We start from the raw sequence: 12,130 nt of genomic DNA, 5'->3' as shown, positions 1-12,130 counted from the left end.
ATGTCTACTTTGTTGAAGGTTTTTCTTGCATCTTTTGTATGCACCTTTCAGTGTATCTTGTGCAGCTTGTTCCTTGTGGATCTGCGTATGAAAAATTATCTGAATGTATTCATCCTGTGGGTAACAAAGACACGTACTTTGCTGGATGTGGAGGGGGAGAAAGCAGTCTCATAATTGATTTCTAGCTGAATTACTTACACCAGTTTAATAAACTTTAAAAGAAAAAAAACATCTCAAACTTGTCAACAATGTTTTGTTATAAACTGATTTTTGGGTAGGCTATTTGTAGGGACCAGTTTTAAGTGTTATCATTGAAGAAGTGATGGTTAGGAACTATAAAATAACACTTCAATATTCACTTAAAGCAGATTCTCTGTACAAGTAGGGCAGAAATACTTCATGTCTGACAAACAGAGCAGCTGCCAGCTGTGGTCACTATAGCATTCATACTGGATGATAAACATTGCTTCATTAAAAGATGTTGTTGCTTTCCATACTGCCAACCAAACAGATTCTTAGCAAAGCACAGAAAAATCTTTAATCTGCAAAGGGTTAATTCTGTGGGAATTGAAATAATTTTTTGAGAGTTCTGTCATCTTCTCATAAGCCAAGCATTTTCTAGAAACAGTGGGAAAAGGCTGTTTTATACTGGCAGGCATTTATAGCACATTCACTGAAGTAGTCTTCGACTGAGTTAATGTAGAGCTGTTTTCAGCTCACTATCACTTTGCATCTTGCTGTTTCAGTTCATTCTATGCTAAGAGTATTTAGGCTGTACAGCTGTTGTACATATAGATATATTGTGGAATACAATTCCTCATGGGGTATTCAAAGTCTATATTAAGTTGTGAGCATATTACATTTAGACAAGTGATTGCAAGAGAAAAAAAATTATTTACTAAATGCCTATTAATGTTTGAATTGTTAGAGAATATGTCAGGGTTTTAAATTTATGCAGTTGGGAAATATTTGTAGTTCAAAATGCCTAGTGGGATTTTCTTGGTTGGGTTTCTGTTAACTCCATAGTCCCTGAACTTTACGCCTGTTAGGTGGTGACTAGGTCCTTGAAATTTTTCCTGATAAGAACACATGAAACTTAAAAAAAAACAAACCCAAGGCCCAGTAAAACACATTAATTCCAAGTTATTAAAAGATTCAAATGGCTTGTGAATTGACCTGTGCAAATGCAAAATTCCTGCAGATAACCAACTCAATTGTTTTTAAATGTCTATTGCTTTATTCCAAATCTGCTTGGAATGCACAACTCTGGTATATAGAACCACAAGGATGTAACCTGAAGTAAAGTTTACCATGATGCTACTTTGTATAGCAAGGCATAGATTTTGCTTCTAAAATGAGAGCATCTAATGTTTTTGTTGTCTGAAAATAAAATCAGATCTGAAGAGGAAATAAACTTCTGCTTTACCTTCCCACCAGTTGATAAGTGTGCACACTACCTTACCTCCATCTCCACACAAACCTGTGCAGATTGAAGTGTTCAGTAAAGGTTTTGTCATTTATAGTGTTTTTTTGCTCTCCTTCTTCTAATTAATGTTGGGTGCCACAGTGAGTTTCCTTATGTCCCCAAAATGCTGAGCATTAGTGTTTCTGAATTTCGAGCTGCGGTGCTAAAGAGGCTCTTGCTCTCTGTGTAGTGGGCACTGACTGAGACAAGACCTGAGTGGGTGTAACAGACTCAGCTGCAAATTTTGTGGGGTAGGCCTGCCAGCCATTTAGGGTCTGCTTTGGCTCTCAGTCTCATTGTATTTTGAAAGTATGCCTTCTCATAAGCAGTGGAGCTCCAGTAATTTTGGGTTTACTGTAACGTCTACGTTTTTATGCTCTTCTGTCAATCTGTAGAGTATGAGTAAATAAGGAAGGTATTTCATAAAATCCACCAAAGAGATTCTACTTGAAATATTTCACCATGTGTATGAACTTCATTGGATGCTAGACTGCCCATGCATTGATCAGAGAGTGTGTATGGAACCTGTTTGTGAAGGAAGTGTCATCTTCTCAAACTTGACATTACCCACCTTTCAAGTACTTGTGAAGTATTGCTAAGTATTTTCTGTTGCTATTGATAGGTAAACATTACCTGTGGCATTAGGTTACAAAGGTTTAAATAGTGAGAATAGCATTGTGCCTAGAGTGGAGCAGCTGAAGTGCATTGAGATGACAAGGGGCAGTTTGAAGTCTGTACTGTGTCACCTTTCTGTTGTGTTGGTGGTGAAGCTGTCCTGTGATGTGGCCAGACAGCATGATGCTGGGAAACCCTGGTCTTTTATCACTGGAGCTGCAGAGTCTTCACTTGACTCCAGCAATGTGCTCTGAGGGTGCCCAGGATCACTGGCCTCTCTCCCATCCTTATGCTGTGCTAATGTGGAGACCAAGCTGCTGGCACTGCTGCTGTCCCACACCAGGGACCACAGGGTGCAGCTCCATAGTTTGAGAAGGAGCCAGGAGCAGGACTTGAGTGTGGGCTCAATGTGTGTTGCTGTAGTGTGTGCCTGCCTATTTTTGGTGTTTAAAAAATGTGTACCTTTAACACTGTAACATTATTGCAAGTTTAAGAATCCTGTCTGAGTGCTTGCATGGGAATATGTTTGGGAGACTGTCTATGAAAGGCACCCTCTCATAGTTAATCCTGGGTTGTTTTCCAAACCCTTCATTGAAAAGCTAGGGCATTTGAACACAGGCTAAACGTTAATTTCCTCCAGCTAATTTTTGATAAATATTTAGGCACTGCAGCATCAGAAAGCTTTTCCTGGTCACTTCTTGGAACCAAATTTACTATAGATAGGGTTGTTGGAGTAAGCTTTTCTCCTTTAATATGAATCTGCCATACTTTAAAAATTATAACATTTAAATAACACAATTTTATGCATTCTTATCTAACAATTTCTTGCTTGCTACACAAACCATAATTTAAATAATAATTTTTCTAGCCTCTGTAATTGACTCTTGTACAAATATTTGTTTTAAAGCCTGCCTGGAATACTGCATACTTCAGTCAAAGTTGTTTATCATGTGATATGAGATTCTCATTTTCTGGAAAGAAAATGCTGAGTCTGGTTTAAAATGAACAGCATGATTCATCCTACTACTTATAATTTTGCATGCTAGGTATTTTATTTGCTTGGTGCTTGATAGATTGTTAGAGGCAAATTGCTTCAGCAGAAAAATGTTAACTTTTTTTCTCCCTTTGTTACAGCAGAGCTGCCATTTTTCAAGCAAACTATTGTTGACCATACCATTGGTAGCTATCACAATGATAATCTTGCAGAGATGTTGTTCCAAGAGACCCAGACTTCCTCTTCCTCCCTGCTTACACAAGATGCACTTTTAAAATGAACAAAAAGCATTCTTTAGATTTTCCTCTTATGAAATTATATTTAGGGACTTCTGGTAAGAGAGAAAAATCAGAAAAAGCAAAGGAAGTCCTATTCTTGAAGTGCAATTGCAATAACATGGAGCTATTTATCACTGAAATGGGAATGTGAAAGAGAGGCTACTTTTTCTTCTTATTAAGACAGAATAACACACATCATTTGCAAAGGGAATGCCTAGTTGAGCGAGATACCATTCATTTTCAAATGGTAGATCTGGTTAATTAACGCTTGCCTTTGGATAAGACTCTGAGTGGTGATACAGGGTTTTTCTGAGTCCTAACTGTGTCGTAATTAGGGCAGGCACATGCACTTGGTGTTTTGTGTTACACACAAACTGGATGAGTGTCTGATGCTTGGCATTGTTCATTGGGCTTCTATTCAAGATTTTTTCAAAGTGTTGATTGAAAAACTTCTGATCTCTACTGGAGAAATTGCACACTGAGTTTTCATAAACAACCATGCCATTTTGGTGGCATACCTAATGAATACAGCACTAAGTAGTTTTTCTGGAGCTGGCAACCCATTGCTAATGTCTTGTGACCTCAGGCAGCAGCATCAGAAGGCAGCCACTGTGCATGAGGCACCGTGTTCTTTGTGTGCTCCCAAATGCAAAGGTTGCATTATGGCAGAAAAGGCTGTTTTGCTGTCTCACTCAGTTGTATTGCTTGAATTTTGTACCTGCTGATCTGTACATTAAAAAAAAAAAAAAAAAAACAAATTAAGGATTTAGGGATGAGTGTCAAGAGCTAAATGAATCAGCCATGGTTTAAGGTTGGCGTGAATTTTACTGTTTTGAATGAAGTTTTTGTTTGCTTTTCATGTGGTTTTATTTTATTGCTCAGTATATTTATTATCTAAGAGGGATACCAGCTAAATGTTAGTTTCATGTAGGAAGGATAAATGTCTAAATGTGTTTCTGCCTTTGCTTGTTGATAATGGAAATGAAAATGGACATTTGCCTTCTGTATTTAAACATACCAAATAAGAATATTTTATAGAATGACTGGTTACAAAAGGAATTTAATTAGGTAAATATGTCATCTATTACTGCAGTTGTCTGAGTGTGTTAAATACAGACGTATAAAAACCTGATTTTATTCATGCAACTTGATGTTTGTAAATTTATTATGATGCTAATTGATTTTCTGACAACTGATGTGGATGTCTAGGGGATTTTAAAAATAACCAAATTTTAAATTTATTTCTTTTATAGGCAAAACCTCCGACAGAGGTCCATTTCCACTGTATGGTAGAGACACAGGCTTACCAGGCTGTCAAGTAAGCACAGAGTTTATTTCTTCATTTTAGAGTGATGATTTCCTTCATGTTATTTCTAATGAGCCAAACTAAGAATACTTTCATCATTGTTTAAAAATTTGTTTTGAATCACAGGAAATTTGACTGTTTAAAAAGTATAATTAGCATGTGATTACATTCAGTGTCTGCTGATAAAGATTTAAATAACTAATATGTTTATAATTCTAAGAAATTAATTTGTTTATTTTCTTAAAGAGGAATATTTTTTAAATGTTTAAAATAGGTTGACTATTTCCTTTGAACTGATATTTTCAGGAGTGTCTCTTCTGGATGATAATATCTATCATATGAGTTTGATATCTTGGTTTTCAGTCTTTTAACTAGTAGCTTGGGAAGTGTGAATGGGCAACACCATGTGGCAATGCTTCCCCTATTTAGAAAGGATCATTCTCACAGCCTTTACTACTTCTCTGCAACGCAGATGTGGCAAACAAAGACCCATTTGTAGCTGTATGAGCTTTCAGCAACATTCTCCCAAAAAGCAGTATAGCTCTTTACCTGAGAGTTATGGGCTTCACATTATTGCCAGTCTAGACAGTAAAACATTGTATTAGTGTAGTTACTATTGTTGAAATAACTCTGTATGTGCTCTGTTTAAATATAATAACTTAAATTTGGCATTAGTGTGGAATCAAATTAATTTCCACGTTACTGTTTCATTAAGTTAATGTTTTGTATTGGAAAATGATTTTATGTGAACTTTGCATAAAATTCCATTCTGCTTTGCAGTGATTAGTGTAATTTCTGTTGAATTTCTCAGTGTGGAAAATCCTTTATATCTCTGTGTATTTAGGATTGTTTCCATCTAGTACAATTTAGTAATAGTTTTTTACATGTAGCTGTTTAACCTACAATCTTATCCAGGTTTGTTTCTATTAACATCACTTTTAGTTCTGTTTATTCCCTTGATAAGCTTCCAACTATTTAATCTCCCTCAATTTCTTTTTCCTTAAAATTTTTAGTAAGTGGGGGAAATGTTACTGTGGGTAAATCTGTATTAATTCTATATTCAGGATAATAAAAAATGAACATAGAGATAACTTTCAATTAAATTTTAATTCCATTTAAAGTCGTGTGGTAAGTTACAGTTTGTACTTTATTTTGGTCTTTGTCAGGTGAGTCTGACAGCATTTGAATTAATTTAACTTGGATCGTGGTGGCATTTCTAAATAACATTTTCTGTTGTTGTTGTTCATTTGTTTATTTGTTTGAATGTATGGTAGTGCTTGAAAGACAGCTCTCATTGCAGCTATAGTATTTGAAATCTGTCATAGAGAAGGTCCAAAGTTATCATGAGAGGTCATTACAATCCAAATAAAGAATCAATTGCATTGTCCCTGACAGAGGCTTCATGTGGTCAGTTTTCAAAAAAGTCTAGAGATGGAAGAAACTGCATGACCACCCCAGGTTTTGTTTTCAACTACTTAAGTGTAATTACTTTTAGAAAGTTTCCCTGGTCCCTTATCTAAACATCATTGTAATTGAAGTAGCTAACTCGTGTCTTACAGACACTGGACATAGAGAAGAATCTATTATCTCTTAAGTCTGTAGAGGCTGGAAGAACTATTAGATGATTAAGATGATAAGGAGTCCTTAGAAAAGATAAGGCATAACTGGAGTTAATTTTTACCTGTGTGTATATAGTGCAGGTGTATTTTAACAGTGGCTATGTAGCAGGATCTATCTCAGACTGAAATATTACTAGAAAAGCTTATGCTCTGCTCTGAATGTTCTCCAGTAGGTTCAGAACTCTAGGGAATTCCAGTGCTTCAATTGAGGTCAAGTACCTCACCTAGGGCCTTCCCATCATGGCAGAAAGAAATTTCCTAGATCTTTCAGACATTACTGTGAATTTTTTGCTGGGTAGTACTTCCTATTTTCCTAATATCCAGTTTCTGATACATATTTGAATTGTGGTGTTCTAAAATTTCCCAATACTTTTTTATGATAATACTGGCTAGCTTGCTATTCCTCACCCTGCGTTTTCAGCTTGCAGGTTCCATGCATAAAAATGTATTTGTTTTTTTAACACATTGCTTCCACCATCTCTAAATTTGTCAGTGCAATTTTGAATTCCAGGCTTGCACTGCATTTGTAGATCCTTATGGGTTATTTGCTTTGTGAGTTTAGTAAATGTAGTCTTCATTTTTCATCCAATTCGCTAATTAAGAGGTGGAATGATGCCCAAAACAGACGCCTGCAAAGTCTCAGTTAATACATCCACCCACTGTTGATCACAAACTCTTAGCTGTTTTTTAATCAGCTTCACTCTCTATTCAGCACTAGTTTTAGTTGTCCTTGGTTCCTCAGTTCACTTGTGAAATGTGGAAGTGGTAAAAGCCTTATTAAAACCTATTGGTAAAAGCCTATTATGCAATTTGAGAAGGAAATTAATTTTATATTGTGTATTCCAGCTGAATCAGTATCACTTCTTCATTATCTTCTGACATTTGCAGTCTATTTCTTCCAGTATTCTTTTAAAAAAAGAAAAAAAAAAAGGAAATTTAGATTGTTGAGGTATTACAAGCTGCTGCTTTTCTTATTATCTGAAACCAACCAACCCCACTCTTTTCTAGTCTCTGCTCTGAACCATGAGTTCTTCAAGGACAGTGGCTATGGTTACTAAAATATAAAATGGCAACAGCCAGTCTCCTGAGTTTGTTATTGGGTACAGATGAATTGAAAATACCTAACTTCTCCAAATACTCTTGAATCCATCCTTCTCCTACCTCCTTTCCTTATGTTATTGGTGTAAAGTATATTAATAACCTAGTATGAAAGTGTGAGGAGTTTTAATTTTTACTTTCTGTTGAGTTTACAGAAGGCTGCAATGAAAATTTTCAAGACGACTGTAAACTGCAATGTTTCAGAGTCTTAGTATCATTCTCACCTTTTACTGAAAATAATCTAAGCAGTGATTTGTAGGGACTCTTTGCTATCTACAAGCTTTATATTTAGGCTGTAGGAGTTGAAGTGTGATTGATTTTCAATGTAGCTTAAGAACCTGAGTGATTTAGGTAATAGAATCTGATTCAGCTGTAACATTTAGTCACAAGAATGTAAATATGGCTGGTTTACGAATATTTTATTAGCAGGAAGTGCAGGTTCTTAGGTTTTCTTTCCATCAGGTGTTTTAAAAAAGCCAAAAAGGAGCATTCAAAAGTGTATAGACTCTAAGTGGATGGGAAAGATGACAAATTGAGGCTTATGCAGAGCTGATTTAGATGAATGTCAAAAATTTTTACCTGGAGGAAGAATTGACAGCTATTAGAAGAAATACTAAAAACTCTATTTTGCTGTCAAAATGTAATGCAAAGCTACATGACTTGACATAAAATCTCTTTTTGTGTCTTTGAATTGGAGGGAGGGTGGTAGTTATGATTTTTTTTGGGGGTCTCCACCATTCCTGTTGGCCATGTAATTGCAGTTTTGGGAAGGGCTTCTTTTCACAAATTATAAATCAGGTAAAAGTTAATTTTTCAGAAAGCTTCTTGTTATAAAAAAGGTTTTCTTCACATTTGTGTAATTTAGTACTGAAAACAGTAGCTTATGTGAAAGAAACAAGATTAGACTTCAGATATTGAGTACACTACTCCCATTTCCAGTATCATCAAAAAGGTTCCCAGCTGTCACTGCACATTGGTTTGACAGGTCTGAGTTCAAAGAAAGCCAGGGGTCTGCACTATTTTTAAAGTGAAATTGAGATAAATGTGCAGTACATGTGTAGCTGTTAGTCTAATTCTTCTAATTGTGTGGGTCTTCACAGAAGGTAACTTTATCCCCAGGAGCCTGTGAGTGCCCTGGGTAATTGGTGGGGGGGTGCTCCTTTAGCCTCACTGTGCCTGTTCTCATGTGCCTGGCACAGTCTCTCCCCACTGGCATCACTAGGCTCAGGATAGTAAATAGTTGGTGACTATCCCCTTAACATTATATTTTCATTCTTAACAATCATGCATGAAAAATAGAATGATGGATTTTTTGACATGTGGAGATAACACATTTGTTCTCCCTTCATAATAATTTGAAGTCTGCACACTATTCTGTGTGTGGGAAAGGAGGCAGAGGCGAGTGCTGAATGTAATGGATGCTAGGCAGAAACTAAAGAGCCTTTCACCACTTGTGATTTAAAATGTAGCCTTTTATAAAGAGTCATATCTTAATTTACTCCATTTTTGTTACTCATTAATCTCTATGGTCTACATAGAGATGGGATACTTCAGAAGTTATAAAACTCATTTAGAAAAAAACTACTGCTAATAAAACTTTAGCATATATGAGTGCTGGAAGGAGCTATGGATTGAATTTGCTAAATGCATTTCACTTAGACTATATACAATCATATATAATAATTTATAAAATAGACATTACTTTATAGTACCTGATGTATATACATATTGCATGAAATGTATAGCACTACACAGCGAGCATATGGATAATCTATATGATACTGTGTATACTACATATATTTTATTTAGTGGCAGATGGACTTTAAACTAATTTTTGCTTTTTGTTATTATTATTATAGAAGTTCTGTACATATTAGTAATACACAATAAATAAGACTGCTTTTTCTTGGATAAAAAAATCCAATAGAAAGCTGGTCTATCAATATTTGCAGTAATGTTGCTACCCCATTTTCCCTTCAGTAGCCATCAACTCTGCTGTTGCCATGAAGCTAATGTGAGATGACTCATTTAGCAGCATATTATTGCATCATTGCAACATGATGTAAGGCACATCAGGCTTTATTAAATTAGCCTGAATTTTGCACTATGACAGTAACATTTTATGCACATTAGCACCACACTTAGTGCTCCTTATGGGCATATACTTCAAGTAAACATATTAAGACATGATTTCAGACAACTTTTCAGAATTTATCAATTTCTTCTTTCTTCACCATTTAACATGAGACTTTAAAGGTTTGCATTTTGTTGCCTGCAAATTTAGATGTTTATTAAAGAATAAAGTGGCAGCATGTTAGACTGTATTTATAACAGACTTAAAAGTTTGTTTTATTTTTCTACAAAAAAATAGTTTCTTAGCAGACACTATAAGAACTTTTGAAATAAACCCAAAAAATGCCTTTAGCACCAATTTCTTGGGTAATTTAACAGATGATCACTTCAACAGAAGAAATGACTGCAAGTGTATGTTACTTTGTCTTTGCATAGTCAGTAATTTGCCTCTTTAAAATTTAAAGAGACTTTAAAGCAGCTTGTGCAGAATTCAAACCTAAAGAACAATCCTGCAATGTTGGGGCAAGTACTATCTCAGAGCTCACTCTAATAGCTGAGGAAATGTAATAAGGGTACAACTCCAGAAATTTGAGCTTTAAAGGGAGAATATAAAAGCTCTTTCATATTATGCATAAGCAAAAATGGCAACTTTTTTGTATTACTGGCTGGGTGGTGAGGATTAAGCAAGCAAAAGTTAAAACAAGAGTAGAGGTACCAAAAAAAAGCACCAACTTAAAAGTATTTTTAGAATGTTCCTAAACTATATAATTGTAAGATGTGTATTTGGTGTAATGGATAAGATTGACTGATTTTAATGTTTTTATTAAAGCATCAGGTAGCATTAAACATCTGTAAGATTAAGCATACAGACAAAAATGTGAATGTTAGGAGATAAGAATGTGCAAAATGTATGTGAGAAGCAGAAATGAGATTTACTGACAAAAATGGAAAAGTAGAGAAGAATATGAAAAATGTAATTTGAAATACAAGTTTTGTGAGAACAAAAAACTCAGGAGTGACAACAGTGAAAGAAATAAGTGATTGTGAATAATGGGGTAGAGCAGGATTTTAGTGGCATTTGACAGCTGAGATGTTTCTTAAAATGTAAGAGACTAGGAAAAGGTATTTTTGTAGCACATCATATTTTCCAAGGTGGTTGATGTTCAAATGGGTGTGAAGACATGTAAATAAATCCTCCTCAGTCTGCAGGGGTGGTCCTGAGGAGCAGCCTGGCACTGCAGTTGCTCCTGGGATGCTTTGCCAGGGTTTCTGCTAACCAGTGGCTATTAAACAACCAGAAATCTTCCTCCTCACTGCTGGTGTATGATTGAGGATGCTTTAGATGGATCTTTCCAATGAGGCAGAAAATTTCATCATTTTCTGGACCTTTCTGAAGAATGGGGCCTTAGAAAGGCTACAAGCAGTGGCACCAGTTACTTTTCTTCTTTCCTTACATGGTTTTAGAAGCAGTATAGAGAACATGATGTCTCCTTAAATGCAAGTAATACTGATTTATGGAAGTATAAAAAAAACTTACGGCTTGTACACGGGGGGGTTTTTTAATGCCAATATAATTTTAAAGCTGAAAAACTGATCTTATTTTGTAAATTTTCTCTTTTTAATCTCCCCTTCCTCTGACACTTTTGATATCAGGTGTCTCCCTGAAGCAGATTTTTACAGCTGAGCTATCAATCTCTAAGAAATGCAGCTGCTGAAGGAAAGGCTGACACAATGTTAACTGAAGCAGTGACTCTGGATTCTGCCACCTGATACCATCCTAAAAGATTGGGATGGGGAGAGAGATATATGGTTTAAGGGCAGATGGAATGCCTGAATTTTAGTTTCTTTTGCTTCATTTTACTTCTCAAGTAGAATCAAGCAATATTAACTTTCTTTTCATCCTGATTTATTAGAAGTGAATTACTTATTGTGCTATTGGGAAAATATCTACTGTCACTCAGCAGATAAGGAGTCTGCAGAACCTTTTTAGAAAGTAAAAATGTATGGGGCACAGGCTAGATTTCATTTTCCAGCGCTGGAGGTGACCACCTGAAGTTAATCAGGGAAGACATTCCCCCTGGAATGAAGTGGGTAGCAGGTGTTAGGAATTTGTTATAGTTGGAGGAGGGATGCTATTTATAAAGGGGGAGCAGTACTGTAAGGAATCATTTTCGATGCCTTTACCAGGCAAACAGTTTCTTGTCTTTGCCCTTCTCTTTCTCACACTATTTAGGGTTGGCAAATTTTCTTGCCACCTTTATTTTTTGTTTATTTTTGATTGTATTTAAGGTTATGAATATTCTGTGAACCAATATCCATATTACCTTCATATTGCTACATCAGGAAGTAAAAGCAATGCTACAGCACAGAGTGCAGATAAAACTTCTTTGGTGAATTACTATTTGTGTCCTGCTTTTCTGAATGCCTCAGAGCTGGGTGCTTCTTAGTTATAAATTTATGGTATTAGTGGAGGATGGGGGAAATATCAGCTCTCATGCCTGTTTATCTGAATGAGCTGGATTGCCCTTTGGATTTTCTTGAAGAGTGCATTCCTTTTTTCTGTAATTACTCAAGTATATTAGGCTATTTACCTTCCTTTTTTAATTAATAGGTAGAGAAAGTCCCTTCCCAAACTTCACATATGCACAAATAACTGGTGTCAAGAAGAAAAGAAGCTCTGAG

At 35.7% G+C, this 12,130-nt stretch overlaps 1 protein-coding gene across 11 annotated transcripts in view; it reads left to right on the top strand.

Moving 5' to 3' along the window:
* The window catches only part of TCF12 (transcription factor 12), a 158,816-nt gene that overhangs the window by 84,021 nt on the left and 62,665 nt on the right, over window positions 1–12,130 (top strand). For all 11 annotated transcript variants that reach the window (XM_056500085.1, XM_056500088.1, XM_056500079.1 and 8 more), the window contains exon 7: window positions 4,606–4,670. In XM_056500085.1, coding sequence (XP_056356060.1) covers window positions 4,606–4,670 — 65 coding nt within the window. The remainder of the gene's footprint in view (window positions 1–4,605; window positions 4,671–12,130) is intronic.

This window comes from Oenanthe melanoleuca, chromosome 10 (genome assembly GCF_029582105.1).
Source record: "Oenanthe melanoleuca isolate GR-GAL-2019-014 chromosome 10, OMel1.0, whole genome shotgun sequence".
NCBI classification, from domain to species: Eukaryota; Metazoa; Chordata; class Aves; order Passeriformes; family Muscicapidae; genus Oenanthe; species Oenanthe melanoleuca.
This window is presented reverse-complemented; position numbering and strand designations above follow the sequence as displayed.